The following is a 15,000-nucleotide window of genomic DNA, read 5'->3' on the forward strand; positions in this document are numbered from 1 at the left end:
GTTAGCATAGCATTAATGGTCTTAATGTTCAGTGAGGCTCTCACACCAATTTAATCCGATCATTTAGTCAAATTCATGGTAAATAAATACCCAGAATCCTCTCTGTCTGCTGGGGTTCCTCCCAGAATGATTTCTCTGTTTCGGGTCCCCGATGGTTAGAAGAGATAAACCTACTGGGTGAAAGTATTAAATCATATTATTATATCCGGCAACGTCTCCAGCGCTACGCTTTTGGTTTTTTTAAGTGTTTGAGTTTTGAGCCAAAAGTGATCTCGGTGCACCAGAGCAGGGGGAATGAGAGGGGGGAAACACCATAGCAGGGGGAATGAGAGGGGGAACACCAGGGCAGGGGGATGGGAGGGGGGCACCAGAGCAGGGGAATGAGAGGGGGGGAAACACCAGAGCAGGGGGAATGAGAGGGGGGAACACCAGAGCAGGGGGGAATGAGAGGGGGGGAACACCAGAGCAGGGAGGGAATGAGAGGGGGGAATGAGAGGGGGGAACACCAGAGCAGGGAGGGAATGAGAGGGGGAACACCAGAGCAGGGAGGGAATGAGAGTGAACACCAGAGCAGGGAGGGAATGAGAGGGGGGAAACACCAGAGCAGGGGGAATGAGAGGGGGGAACACCAGAGCAGGGGGAATGAGAGGGGGAAACACCAGAGCAGGGGGGAATGAGAGGGGGAATGAGAGGGGGAACACCAGAGCAGGGGGAATGAGAGGGGGGGAACACCAGAGCAGGGGGAATGAGAGGGGGAACACCAGAGCAGGAGGGAATGAGAGGGGGGAAATGAGAGGGGGAAACACCAGAGCAGGGGGAATGAGAGGGGGGAACACCAGAGCAGGGGGGAATGAGAGGGGGAACACCAGAGCAGGGGGGAATGAGAGGGGGAACACCAGAGCAGGGGGGAATGAGAGGGGGGAACACCAGAGCAGGGGGAATGAGAGGGGGAACACCAGAGCAGGGGGGAATGAGAGGGGGAACACCAGAGCAGGGGGGAATGAGAGGGGGGAACACCAGAGCAGGGGGGAATGAGAGGGGGGAACACCAGAGCAGGGGGAATGAGAGGGGGGAACACCAGAGCAGGGGGAATGAGAGGGGGAACACCAGAGCAGGGGGGAATGAGAGGGGGAACACCAGAGCAGGGGGGAATGAGAGGGGGAACACCAGAGCAGGGGGAATGAGAGGGGGGAACACCAGAGCAGGGGGAATGAGAGGGGGGAACACCAGAGCAGGGGGGAATGAGGGGGGAACACCAGAGCAGGGGGGAATGAGAGGGGGGAACACCAGAGCAGGGGGAATGAGAGGGGGGAACACCAGAGCAGGGGGGAATGAGAGGGGGGAACACCAGAGCAGGGGGGAATGAGAGGGGGGAACACCAGAGCAGGGGGGAATGAGGGGGAACACCAGAGCAGGGGGAATGAGAGGGGAACACCAGAGCAGGGGGAATGAGAGGGGGAACACCATAGCAGGGGGAATGAGAGGGGAACACCAGAGCAGGGGGAATGAGGGGGGAACACCAGAGCAGGGGGAATGAGAGGGGGAACACCATAGCAGGGGGAATGAGAGGGGGAACACCAGAGCAGGGGTAATGAGAGGGGGGAACACCAGAGCAGGGGGAATGAGAGGGGAACACCAGAGCAGGGGGAATGAGAGGGGAACACCAGAGCAGGGGGAATGAGGGGGGAACACCAGAGCAGGGGGAATGAGAGGGGGAACACCATAGCAGGGGGAATGAGAGGGGGGAAACACCAGAGCAGGGGGGAATGAGAGGGGAACACCAGAGCAGGGGGAATGAGAGGGGGGAACACCAGAGCAGGGGAATGAGAGGGGAACACCAGAGCAGGGGGAATGAGGGGGGAACACCAGAGCAGGGGGAATGAGAGGGGGAACACCATAGCAGGGGGAATGAGAGGGGGGAACGTAGCAGTGGAGATGTCCCTTTTTAAACCAATCGTTGCTGTGGAGATGCAGCCTGAGATAAGTTTAGATTTTAAGTCACTTCTTGCTGCGTCCCTTCTCACCAAAACTGTTGTTGAACTTCAGGTTCCTGAACACAAACGTTGGTGTGAAACATGCAATCACGACGTCATAAACTCGCCATGCACCAGCCAGCCAATCAGCCAATCAGCATGCAGCACGGGACTCCGCCTGTTACCTGTGATGTCACTAATCAATCGCATGATCAGGAGACACTTCGGTTTCTTTATGGACAACGACTCGTGTGACCGACAGCTCCGGATGCTGCCGCCGCGCCTCGCTAAGTGCCGCTGCCAGAGCCTTTAACACAAACACCCAGAGGGGCGGGGTTAGAGCCAGGGGCGGGGTCAGAGCCAGGGGCGGGGCTAGGGCCTTCAACACAAACACCCAGAGGGGCGGGGTCAGAGCCAGGGGCGGTGCTAGGGCTTTCAACACAAACACCCAGAGGGGCGGGGTCAGAGCCAGGGGCGGTGCTAGGGCTTTCAACACAAACACCCAGAGGGGCGGGGTCAGAGCCAGGGGCGGGGCTAGGGCCTTCAACACAAACACCCAGAGGGGCAGGGTTAGAGCAGGGGGCGGGGTCAGAGCCAGGGGGTGGGGTTAGAGCCAAGGGGCGGGGTTAGAGTCAGAGCCTTCAACACAGACACCCAGAGGGGAGTCAGAGCCCACGGGGGTGTCAGAACAGCGCGGGGGGTTGCCAATGATTCCCAAAATCAATTTGATCACATTTCCGATTCAATATCAATCAGGTGATCCAGCAGCTTTCCAGTTTATCTTGGATGTAAAAGCGCACAAAGCTCCAAAAAAACCTTCAGGGTAGAGTTTGGTATCGACACAGGTTTCCTAAGTCAATTCACCTCAGATTCCTGAGTAGTGGAAGAGATGCTGATTGGGTAACACCGCTGACACACAAAACTAAACTTCATTTCTAATTCATCACATACACACAGTACAATGTAGTGACACTAAATCTGTGGACAGCTATACATACAGCATCCGGGACAGTGCAGTCTTTGACGTGTGGCTGGAGGAGCCTGGGATTGAACCGCACCAAACGCCAAACACCAAACACCAAACGCCAAACACCAAACGCCAAACACCAACTGGGCGCCAACGCCCAACCAGAGAAAACTCAAAGCCCGTTGCACACCGTTCAAAGGAAACATGTCGTTCAACCAGAAAACTGCAGCAACACGGTGCACACTGTTCTGAGATTGAAAGTGCCCCAGGTCAGCTGATCTGTTCTACAGGTGTGGGGAGGCCTGGCCTGTCGTAATGGGCATGGTCTTTGATTCTTCCTGGTTTATATTTATGCATTTTAAAGGGAGGACGTTGTAAAACTAAAACGTTGTTGGGTTATTCATTCAGTCTCATTACGTCGGATTGTTTTCACTTGGACAGATCTTCCTTCTGCTGTGTTTAAAGTCTCTGAACCGTCTTAGGTGTTTCAGGTAATCTCTCTGATTGGACGTCTCCAGGACCGTGTGGGTGTGTCTGATTGGACATCTCCAGGACTGTGTGGGTGTGTCTGATTGGACGTCTCCAGGACCGTGTGGGTGTGTCTGATTGGACGTCTCCAGGACCGTGTGGGTGTGTCTGATTGGACGTCTCCAGGACCGTGTGGGTGTGTCTGATTGGACGTCTCCAGGACCGTGTGGGTGTGTCTGATTGGACATCTCCAGGACCGTGTGGGTGTGTCTGATTGGACATCTCCAGGACTGTGTGGGTGTGTCTGATTGGACGTCTCCAGGACTGTGTGGGTGTGTCTGATTGGACATCTCCAGGACCGTGTGGGTGTGTCTGATTGGACGTCTCCAGGACCGTGTGGGTGTGTCTGATTGGACGTCTCCAGGACCGTGTGGGTGTGTCTGATTGGACATCTCCAGGACTGTGTGGGTGTGTCTGATTGGACGTCTCCAGGACCGTGTGGGTGTGTCTGATTGGACGTCTGGACAGGAACATTTTGCCTACACTAACCCAGGTCATTCAACATCTGTTCCTTTAAATTCTAAAAACTCGTCTTTACTACGGTCGATAATTATGAAGTTTAACAAAAGTCACCTGGTCATGGTCAATTTCTGTGTCTCCAGAAATCACAATTCTTTTCTCGATTCTGGTTTCTGAAATTCCTCCTTTCACTGTCTGCAGAGAGAGAGACAGGGAGAGAGAGAGACAGGGAGAGAGAGAGAGAGACAGAGAGAGAGAGAGACAGAGAGAGAGAGAGACAGGGAGAGAGACAGAGAGAGAGACAGAGAGAGAGAGAGAGAGAGAGAGACAGAGACAGAGAGAGAGAGACAGGGAGAGAGAGACAGGGAGAGAGAGAGACAGGGAGAGAGAGAGAGAGAGAGGCAGGGAGAGAGAGAGAGAGAGAGAGAGAGACAGAGAGAGAGAGAGAGAGAGAGAGAGAGAGAGAGAGAGAGAGAGAGAGAGGGCAGAGAGAGAGAGAGAGAGAGAGAGAGAGAGAGAGAGAGAGAGACAGAGAGAGAGAGAGAGAGAGAGAGACACAGAGAGAGAGGGAGAGGGAGAGAGAGAGAGAGAGAGAGACAGAGAGAGAGAGGGAGAGGGAGAGAGAGACAGACAGAGAGAGAGAGGGAGAGAGAGAATCAGACATCTTTCCTCTGATCCTCAGAACAGTCCTCTGTCTCTGGGAGACCATGGTGGATTCTGTTAGCATGTTAGCATGTTACCTTGATGATGTGAGTGGTGGTCGTGGTGTTGGAGGTTTCTGTTAGCATGTTAGCATGTTACCTTGGTGATGTGAGTGGTGGTCGTGGTGTTGGAGGTTTCTGTTAGCATGTTAGCATGTTACCTTGGTGATGTGAGTGGTGGTCGTGGTGTTGGAGGTTTCTGTTAGCATGTTAGCATGTTACCTTGGTGATGTGAGTGGTGGTCGTGGTGTTGGAGGTTTTTGTTAGCATGTTACCTTGGTGATGTGAGTGGTGGTCGTGGTGTTGGAGGTTTCTGCGGTGAAGATCTGAGAACTGAGCAGCAAACCTGCCGGAGGATCAGAGTCCGCCTGGAACACAAACACCTGTCTGTTAGTTTATTGTTTATTGTTAATAATGGCAATCTAAAAGCAGTAAAACATTGTAGACATCATTATAAATGATTCAGAATAAGTTATTACAGTATTATGTTCATTATTACATTCAGACAGTAAACATGTCCATTCCCTACTCACATTTTAAACAGTGAATTCTCAGATGGTATGTAAATACATACATTGAAAGAGACTTTGCTGTTCATTTTACGTATATTCAGCGGGAAATTATTCCAATGATTGATATAACGATAGATAACTGTTCTCTTTAAAGCATTTGATTTTGGGCCATCATCAGCTGACCATCATCAGCTGACCATCATCAGCTGACCATCATCAGCTGACGTGAACGTGAATGAACCTGATCACACCTAACAATTTGGTTATATAAGAAAACGGGTTGAGAAAAAAAGACAGTGTTTCTGAAAAATGTAGTCGTATTGAAAACCAGCCTGTTCTCTACCGTTAACCATGAGGGCCGACGGTGCATACTGATGGTGGCCGTTAACCATGAGGGCCGACGGTTAATACTGATGGTGGCCGTTAACCATGAGGGCCGACGGTGCATACTGATGGTGGCCGTTAACCATGAGGGCCGACGGTGCATACTGATGGTGGCTGTTAACCATGAGGGCCGACGGTGCATACTGATGGTGGCTGTTAACCGTGAGGGCCGACGGTACATACTGATGGTGGCTGTTAACCGTGAGGGCCGACGGTGCATACTGATGGTGGCTGTTAACCATGAGGGCCGACGGTTAATACTGATGGTGGCCGTTAACCATTAGGGCCGACGGTGCATACTGATGGTGGCCGTTAACCATGAGGGCCGACGGTTAATACTGATGGTGGCTGTTAACCATGAGGGCCGACGGTTAATACTGATGGTGGCCGTTAACCACGAGGGCCGACGGTGCATACTGATGGTGGCTGTTAACCGTGAGGGCCGACGGTTAATACTGATGGTGGCCGTCAACCACGAGGGCCGACGGTTAATACTGATGGTGGCCGTCAACCACGCGAGGGCCGACGGTTAATACTGATGGTGGCCGTTAACCGTGAGGGCCGACGGTTAATACTGATGGTGGCCGTTAACCATGAGGGCCGACGGTTAATACTGATGGTGGCCGTTAACCACGAGGGCCGACGGTGCATACTGATGGTGGCCGTTAACCACGAGGGCCGACGGTGCATACTGATGGTGGCTGTTAACCATGAGGGCCGACGGTGCATACTGATGGTGGCTGTTTTGGGCAGTTTGTAATTTCTTTAGTTGACTTTTAGATGTAGATGACCATACCATGTTAGTAATAACAACTAAACTTGCACTGGGGTATATTTGAAGCCATTTCCAACTCTTGCTGTTGCAAATAATGAGGTCCGCCATAGTCTCAAGGTTAATCCTTTATTTTAGAAATGCATATAAAAACACCTACAAAAAGACTGACTGTGAAAGATTAAAAACAAGCAGACGAGATCTAAAAAACACCACTCGTACACAGCTGAGGTTGAAAAACTGTGTGGCTTCCCAGATCCTAATTCTTACCTCCCCCTCAGCTGAGATTCCCTTTCTAACCTCAAACCTTAGCACCAACACACCAGTCACACAAACCTACCACACACTATACACGCACACACTTCTGAATTGGCAACAACAATAGTAAAAGAAGTAAATAAAAAAGCTCTAAGGTTGCCATGGCCACGTACCTGTCAAAAAACTCAAATCAAAAACGTGATATGGCTTTGTGCCCTTTTCATATCAATTGGTAATCATATTAATTACCATATTGACCCGAATATAAGATAGGGTTTTTCCCATGAAGATATCTGAAAACTCACGGTGGTCCTGTATTCAGGGTCTAGACTTTCATGCACAAATATACATCCACAACAACAGGTGGCGCCAAACAGCCGTAAACTGAATGTGCTGCTCATGACCGGAGCCGTCAATCCAATCTCCTCTTCCAGAGAGAGGAAGCCTGAAAGATACCGTGAACAGTGAGCGTCCCCAACAAAGCTGCTCAAAAGCAGTTAGCCAAAATGATGGTGATGAACGCAGCAGAGTCATCCTACAACTGCCAAGCAGCCGAGAAATATGGTGTCACAGACAGTGATGTACGGAGATGGCGAGTCCAACAAAAACGCCAAAAACCAAAAACGTAGAACTTCATTTGTCCCCAAAGGAGCAATCAGTGAGATTGACCGGAGGTTTGAATATGTGACGAGGGACAGCCCGTTAACCGCTCTGCCAGAGAAGTAAACGTACCGGCCACCGAGGTTAAAGCCTCAGCTAGTGCAGGCGATTGGTGCGCCGTAACGGGCTGTGTTTGCGGCGGAGGAAAGTCTCTCTGCAGAGAGAAGCTGCTTTGAACTGAAGAAGAAAGCCGTCCTACCCCCTGGATCAGATATAATGCTGACCAAACAACTAACTACATGGGGTCATTATATAGGGGGCATCTCATATTCAAGTCAATACAGTAAATAAGTATAAACAAGGGGCATCTCATATTCAAGTCAATACAGTAAATAAGTATAAACAAGGGGCATCTCATATTCAAGTCAATACAGTAAATAAGTATAAACAAGGGGCATCTCATATTCAAGTCAATACAGTAAATAAGTATAAACAAGGGGGCATCTCATATTCAAGTCAATACGGTAAATAAGTATAAACAAGGGGCATCTCATATTCAAGTCAATACGGTAAATAAGTATAAACAAGGGGCATCTCATATTCAAGTCAATACAGTAAATAAGTATAAACAAGGGGCATCTCATATTCAAGTCAATACAGTAAATAAGTATAAACAAGGGGCATCTCATATTCAAGTCAATACGGTAAATATAAACAAGGGTCATCTCATTGAAAAGATATACCTCCCCCGGCTGTTAAAGTAACTACGTAACTTTTACTCAGAGTAGATTTTGATACAGGTAATTTTACTGAAGTACTTCAGTGGAAGTATATCAAAGTAATATTTGTACTTCCATCTGTAATGTGAGTCCTCCGTGTTGACTCCACAAACTAATCATCATTTAAAGGAGTCATTCATGATCTTTTCTCTATATTCTCATACATGCTATTATATATGCTATCATATATGCTATCATATATGCTATCATATATGATTGCATATATGATAGCATATATGCTATCATATATGCTATCATATATGCAATCATATATGCTATCATATATGCTATCATATATGCTATCATACATGCTATTATATATGCTATCATATATGCTATCATATATGCTATCATATATGCTATCATAGCATGGTCTCTCTCTTTTGCACCTTTCATCTGCCCCGATATGCTCTGAACAGTTTTTTTTTTTATTCCCACCTTAGTCTCACACAATTTTAGTACACTCTACAGATCTACACCATCTACACGATCTACACGCTCTACAGATCTACAGATCTACACCATCTACAGATCTACACGATCTACACCATCTACACCATCTACACCATCTACAGATCTACAGATCTACACCATCTAAACCATCTACACCATCTACAGATCTACACCATCTACAGATCTACACCATCTACAGATCTACACATCTACACCATCTACAGATCTACAGATCTACACCATCTACACCATCTAAACCATCTACAGATCTACACCATCTACACCATCTACACCATCTACAGCTCTACAGATCTACAGATCTACACCATCTACAGATCTACAGATCTACACCATCTACACCATCTACACCATCTACAGATCTACACCATCTACACCATCTACAGATCTACAGATCTACACCATCTACACCATCTACACCATCTACAGATCTACAGATCTACACCATCTACACCATCTACACGATCTACACGCTCTACAGATCTACAGATCTACACCATCTACAGATCTACACCATCTACACCATCTACACCATCTACAGATCTACACCATCTACACCATCTACAGATCTACACCATCTACAGATCTACACCATCTACACCATCTACAGATCTACAGATCTACACCATCTACAGATCTACAGATCTACACCATCTACACCATCTACAGATCTACACGCTCTACAGATCTACAGATCTACACCATCTACACCATCTACACCATCTACACCATCTACACCATCTACAGATCTACAGATCTACAGATCTACACCATCTACACCATCTAAAGATCTACAGATCTACACCATCTACAGATCTACAGATCTACACCATCTACACCATCTACAGATCTACACCATCTACACCATCTACAGATCTACACCATCTACACCATCTACACCATCTACAGATCTACACCACAATTCTGCAACTGTATATCGACTCTTTACCACATTTCAGCATTTTATATAGCAGGTCATTTCATATTTTCATTGACTCTTTCTATATTTATTCATGCATATTGTGTTATTACTGACCTACATCTCTAACTAGACCACTATTTGCATTAACTATATACTGACTCTTCAATACATCTCGGCATTATTATAGACTTTCTATTCATGTATATTGGGTTGTGATTACCTTATTGACCCTCGACTCACTTACCCCTCCCTTCGCGATGGCTTTCTATTGCCTACCTAATCTGTACTTTATGTAGCATATTGAATGTTGTCCTGCACGCCTACGCTTTTCTTGGCCAGGTCACCGTTGCAAATGAGAACCGGTTCTCAACGGCCTACCTGGTTAAATAAAGGTTAAATAAAAAAAAAAAAAAAATCTGATAAATATAAACAAGAGAGGTTTACCCCTGGAGCTTCGTATGTGAGAGTCTTCCTCATCACTGGAACCTCCTGACGGAAACACAGGGAGACGTTTACACATTCATCAACATTAATATTAACAGTCTATGGTTCTGATTAGTTCATATTTACAGTCTGGTTCTGATTCTGACATTATGGTCTGTCTCTACTATCAGAGACATTTCTGCCTAAAACAACAAACGAATGTCTGGAGCCGCAAAACTGATTGTAGTCGTCCATTTTGGGGATTTGATCCAGTTCTGAAATATATTACTTTTTATATTTTACTTCTCACCGCAGATCGAACACGCCGGCCGGCCAGCAAACGCATCATACACACACAGAAGTCTGTTTATTCACCATTAAATTCTCTGTTTTCCTTTTCTTTTTGTTTAACATGGAATCTGTTGCTAGGCTACCCTCTGAGAAATGAATCCGTTAAATAACAGAAACAGTTATTATTATCATTAGTCCAGTGACCGTGGTATAAATACACCTTTATATAAAGTCTCTGGGGGTTAGGGGCAGAGTCTCTGGGGGTTAGGGGCAGATTCTCTGGGGGTTAGGGGCAGATTCTCTGGTGGGTTAGGGGCAGATTCTCTGGTGGGTTAGGGGCAGATTCTCTGGTGGGTTAGGGGCAGAGTCTCTGGTGGGTTAGGGGCAGAGTCTCTGGTGGGTTAGGGGCAGATTTTCTGGGGGTTAGGGGCAGATTCTCTGGTGGGTTAGGGGCAGATTTTCTGGTGGGTTAGGGGCAGATTTTCTGGGGTTAGGGGCAGATTTTCTGGGGTTAGGGGCAGATTTTCTGGTGGGTTAGGGGCAGATTTTCTGGTGGGTTAGGGCCAGATTCTCTGGTGGGTTAGGGGCAGATTCTCTGGTGGTTAGGGGCAGATTTTCTGGTGGGTTAGGGGCAGATTCTCTGGTGGGTTAGGGGCAGATTCTCTGGTGGTTAGGGGCAGATTTTCTGGGGTTAGGGGCAGATTTTCTGGTGGGTTAGGGGCAGATTCTCTGGTGGTTAGGGGCAGATTTTCTGGGGTTAGGGGCAGATTGGGGCAGTTTGGGGCAATGTTACCTCCCGCAGAGGATCTGACTCATCATCGCTGTGGTCAGATGGCTGCGTCTGATTGGCTGAGCGCTGGGAGGCGGGATGGGGCAGAGAAGGAGGGGGGGAGTTCTCCCCGAAGCTCCACCCCCCCTCGTCCTCCTCGGAATCGCTGGAGCTCTGGTCGTCATGGAAACCCAGAACAGCGCGGCTCCGGGTGCAGCTATTAGCCTCACTGCGGCTAACTGCAGAGTTAGCATTAGTATCGTTAGCCTGTCTGACGGCGGCCTCCACGGCGTCTTCTACCACCGCCTGTGCTAACACGCTGATAGCATCTTCGCTAGCATTGCTAGCATCATCACTAGCATCATCACTAGCATCATCGCTATCGCTCGCCTCGTGTTTACACGCTGAGCTGTTATCACCAGCATGAGGCATGCAGAGCCCTGGTGGGGGGGTGATGGGCGGCGGGAACATGAGACTTTCTGTTGCTACCTGAGGCTGGCCAGGGTCACACGGCTCCGTCAACAGGAAGAGCGTCTCCGTCTCCGACGTCTGAAACAGGAAGTGGAAAGAATACAAATCAGTTGTGTGAGGGGGCGGGGCTACAGCTCAGTGACCAATCAGTGACTCCCAGGAACGGATCGTAGACTGTAAAAATAAGACTTAACTGTCACGTAAAAACCTAATTGTTGAGTTGAAGATACAGTCGATTGAGACATAAAGTCAGGAACTGTTGACTGAAGTCGGCTCGTTTCCTCTGACGGCGTTCATCCCCCACACGGTACCAGTCCCTGGTACCGGCCAACAGGTACTTTATTTAGTACCACCTGATTGGTCGGAGAGAATCATCACTAATCACTGCGTCATCGTTGCTAGTGACAAACGGGGGGTGTCCTGAACAAACCCGCCATTTTAAAATAGTTTAGCCAGCGGTGGTTTCTTTGCTGCCTCCAGCTTCTTTAGAAACTAAATGTGTCTTCTGACAAACAGCCTCATGATGAGAATCACACACCTTCAATGTTAATGCGTTAGGTCACGGCCGTTTCCTGAAGTGTATCAGTATAAAAGCCCAGAAGATGGATGGATTGATGGAGAGATGGATTGATGGAGAGATGGATGGATGGATGGATCCACCCATCACGTGGGTCACGGCCGTTTCCTGCAGCGTCGCTATGACGACCAGCCATGCTCGCCTCATGCATGAGGTGGTACTAAATCTGCAATGGAAGAAGGAGGATAGGGCACCGCGGCCGAGCCAAGCCGAGCAGAGCTAGTACTAGCAGTGGATAAGCATCAATAGACAACCAGACTTCTTTTTGAAGCCAGTGGAGTCTCCCCCTGCTGGAAGTCAGAGAGAAAGCAGGTTTAAGGAGTCTCCCCCTGCTGGAAGTTACAGAAAATACAGCTTTAAGGAGTCTCCCCCTGCTGGAAGTTACAGAGAATACAGCTTTAAGGAGTCTCCCCCTGCTGGAAGTTACAGAGAATACAGCTTTAAGGAGTCTCCCCCTGCTGGAAGTTACAGAGAATACAGCTTTAAGGAGTCTCCCCCTGCTGGAAGTTACAGAGAATACAGCTTTAAGGAGTCTCCCCTGCTGGATGTTACAGAGAATACAGCTTTAAGGAGTCTCCCCCTGCTGGAAGTTACAGAGAATACAGCTTTAAGGAGTCTCCCCCTGCTGGAAGTTACAGAGAATACAGCTTTAAGGAGTCTCCCCCTGCTGGAAGTCAGAGAGAATGCAGCTTTAAGGAGATTCAGCTTCACTTCTCAGACCCAGAAGCTTCATCCGTCATTTTTATTGACAATCTGTGGCTTTTGGAGCCTTTAAAACAGACAGGAACAGAAACAGAAAGCTACCTTCAGCAGATTGTGTTCTCTGAAGGTTTGTTGTTCTCTGGCCGAGTTCAGCAGAGCAGTCAGCTCGGGAGACATTTCATCAAACGTGGGTTTAGGCTGCACACACACACACACACACGCACACACACACACACACACACACAGACACACACACACACACAGAGACACACACACACACACACACACACACACACACACACACACACACACACACACACACACACACACACACAGACACACACACACACACACACACACACACACACACACATACACACACAAAGGTTAGAACGACAGACAGGGAAACTACACATCTTTGAGTTACAGCCACATTTCAGATTTTTTTTTGCAGCAATTAAAGTGATTTAACAATAAAAGAATAAAAGTGTTTAAATATTAGCAGAAACTGACAGCCATGCAGGGGGCGTGGCCAAACGGCGTGGTCAGGTGTGGCGTGAAGCATACATCTGTTAGTAATCAGCAGGATCATAATCTCTGGACGCAGAGGTCTCTGCAGATCAAAACCCTGTTCACACATCTCCCCGAGCAGAAACACAGAACACTAACTTCTGCAGATTTTCATTCTGGATCACAGCTGAAAATCTGAAAATGAGGAGCAGTGGGGAAAAAGCCCCGCCCCCCCCAGCAGCCAATCAAAAACCACTGATGACCTCTGGGTAAATAAAGCAAACCAACAGAAGAAACCAATAACTCGCTGTGAGCCATTTTGATCAACGGAGGAGCAGAAACAAAATGGCTTCTGGGAGTTTAAACTGAACACTGCAGCTCCACGCTGCCAGCTGCCGGACGCTGTCGGGCTATCTGTCTGTCTGCCTGCCTGTCTGTCTGTCTGTCTGTCTGTCTGTCTGCCTGCCTGTCTGTCTGTCTGTCTGTCTGCCTGCCTGTCTGTCTGTCTGTCTGCCTGCCTGTCTTTCTGTCTGTCTGTCTGTGTGTCTGTCTGTCTGCCTGTCTGTCTGTCTGCCTGTCTGTCGGGCTGTCTGTCTGCCTGCCTGTCTGTCTGTCTGCCTGTCTGTCTGTCTGCCTGTCTGCCTGTCTGTGTGTCTGTCTGTCTGTCTGTCTGTCTGTCTGTCTGCCTGTCTGTCTGTCTGCCTGCCTGTCTGTCTGCCTGCCTGTCTGCCTGTCTGTGTTTCTGTCTGTCTGTCTGTCTGTCTGTCTGCCTGTCTGTCTGTCTGTCTGTTAGGAGCTGAAGCGTTCAGTTTGAAGCAGCTTCCTGTCTGTTAGCGCTGTGCGGGTTAGCGTGTCGCTGCAGAGGCTTGTTTCCATGCCGACCACCAACCAGCCAATCAGCGTACCACTCTGGGCGAGACGGGCGACTTCCTGCCAGTCAGGTGACCCGCTGAGGGGGCGGGGCTTAGCCTCAGCTCATCCAGAACAAATTTAGGAGCAACGAAGGCTCCGCCCCCACCGATGACATCACCGCTGATGTCCGAGGCACCGGGCGGAGGTTCCGACGGCGAAGTCGGCGTCTTCACCTCCTGGATTGTGACCAGCGGTCCCCCGATGATGACATCATCAGCGGTGGACAGGGGGATGACGCGGACCTGCAGGTTGTCTGCGGTCGTCACGGCGACAACCTTTCCAGAGGCGGTATCATAGCTCCGCCCCACGGCGTAGCTCTTCTCTCTGATTGGCTGAGGAGGAGACCTGTTTTTGATCCCGTCCTCCTGAAGCGCACAGGTGAGCAACATCAAACACACACTGGCGGGTTAACCAATCACAGGACAGCTGATGATGCTCGTGGTCAGACGAGTCTGAAACAACAACAACCTCCCAGCCAGCGAGCTACTCGCTGAAAATATCAAGTTATTAAGAAGATGTGGACGGAGCAACAAGTCAGGTCTGCTTTCAGGGAATGATTTAAAGATTTATAAAGAATCATCTCCTCTCTAACTGGGAGGTTTTAATAAGAATATGTTAGATCATATGTTAGACTATTTAGCAGAGCCACGGTCGCTCCATCTGGAGCTCAGAGCCTCCCAGGACCGTTGTGATTGGTTTAAAGAAATGTCTTGTCTCACCTCATCTGGTTCCAGCGGTTCGATCATCGGCGAGTCGTCGACTCGTCGTAGCGGCGAGGAGGCGAGACGTTTGTCCCACTCCGTCATCCCTCCGCTGCCTCCTGCGTCCTCTAAGAAGGAGCGTCTGAGAGCGCTGATGGAGCTCTGAGGCTTCTGGTCCTCCTCTGGACTCCCCAAGGTCTCCTGCAGACACAAACACACCAGGTCTCTATCAGGAGAAACGGTACCACTCCAACAACCTGCCTTACCTAACCAGCCCTTTCAGGTTTTTTGGGTGTCTAAATAACTGGCAAATAAACG

General features: G+C 49.0%; 1 protein-coding gene across 1 annotated transcript in view; it reads right to left on the bottom strand.

Annotated features, from left to right (window-relative positions):
• Nucleotides 1-2,169: 2,169 nt before the first annotated feature.
• The window catches only part of LOC144513291 (protein 4.1-like), a 36,933-nt gene continuing 24,102 nt past the window's right edge, over nucleotides 2,170-15,000 (bottom strand). The window contains exons 17-25 of the mRNA XM_078244324.1: nucleotides 14,701-14,883; nucleotides 13,975-14,343; nucleotides 12,662-12,757; nucleotides 11,299-11,358; nucleotides 9,771-9,815; nucleotides 9,556-9,561; nucleotides 4,904-4,996; nucleotides 4,042-4,122; nucleotides 2,170-2,280 (exon numbers count right to left, since the gene is read on the bottom strand). Of these exons, the coding sequence (XP_078100450.1) occupies nucleotides 2,170-2,280; nucleotides 4,042-4,122; nucleotides 4,904-4,996; nucleotides 9,556-9,561; nucleotides 9,771-9,815; nucleotides 11,299-11,358; nucleotides 12,662-12,757; nucleotides 13,975-14,343; nucleotides 14,701-14,883 (1,044 nt within the window). The remainder of the gene's footprint in view (nucleotides 2,281-4,041; nucleotides 4,123-4,903; nucleotides 4,997-9,555; nucleotides 9,562-9,770; nucleotides 9,816-11,298; nucleotides 11,359-12,661; nucleotides 12,758-13,974; nucleotides 14,344-14,700; nucleotides 14,884-15,000) is intronic.

Source organism: Sander vitreus, unplaced genomic scaffold, assembly GCF_031162955.1.
Source record: "Sander vitreus isolate 19-12246 unplaced genomic scaffold, sanVit1 ctg207_0, whole genome shotgun sequence".
NCBI classification, from domain to species: Eukaryota; Metazoa; Chordata; class Actinopteri; order Perciformes; family Percidae; genus Sander; species Sander vitreus.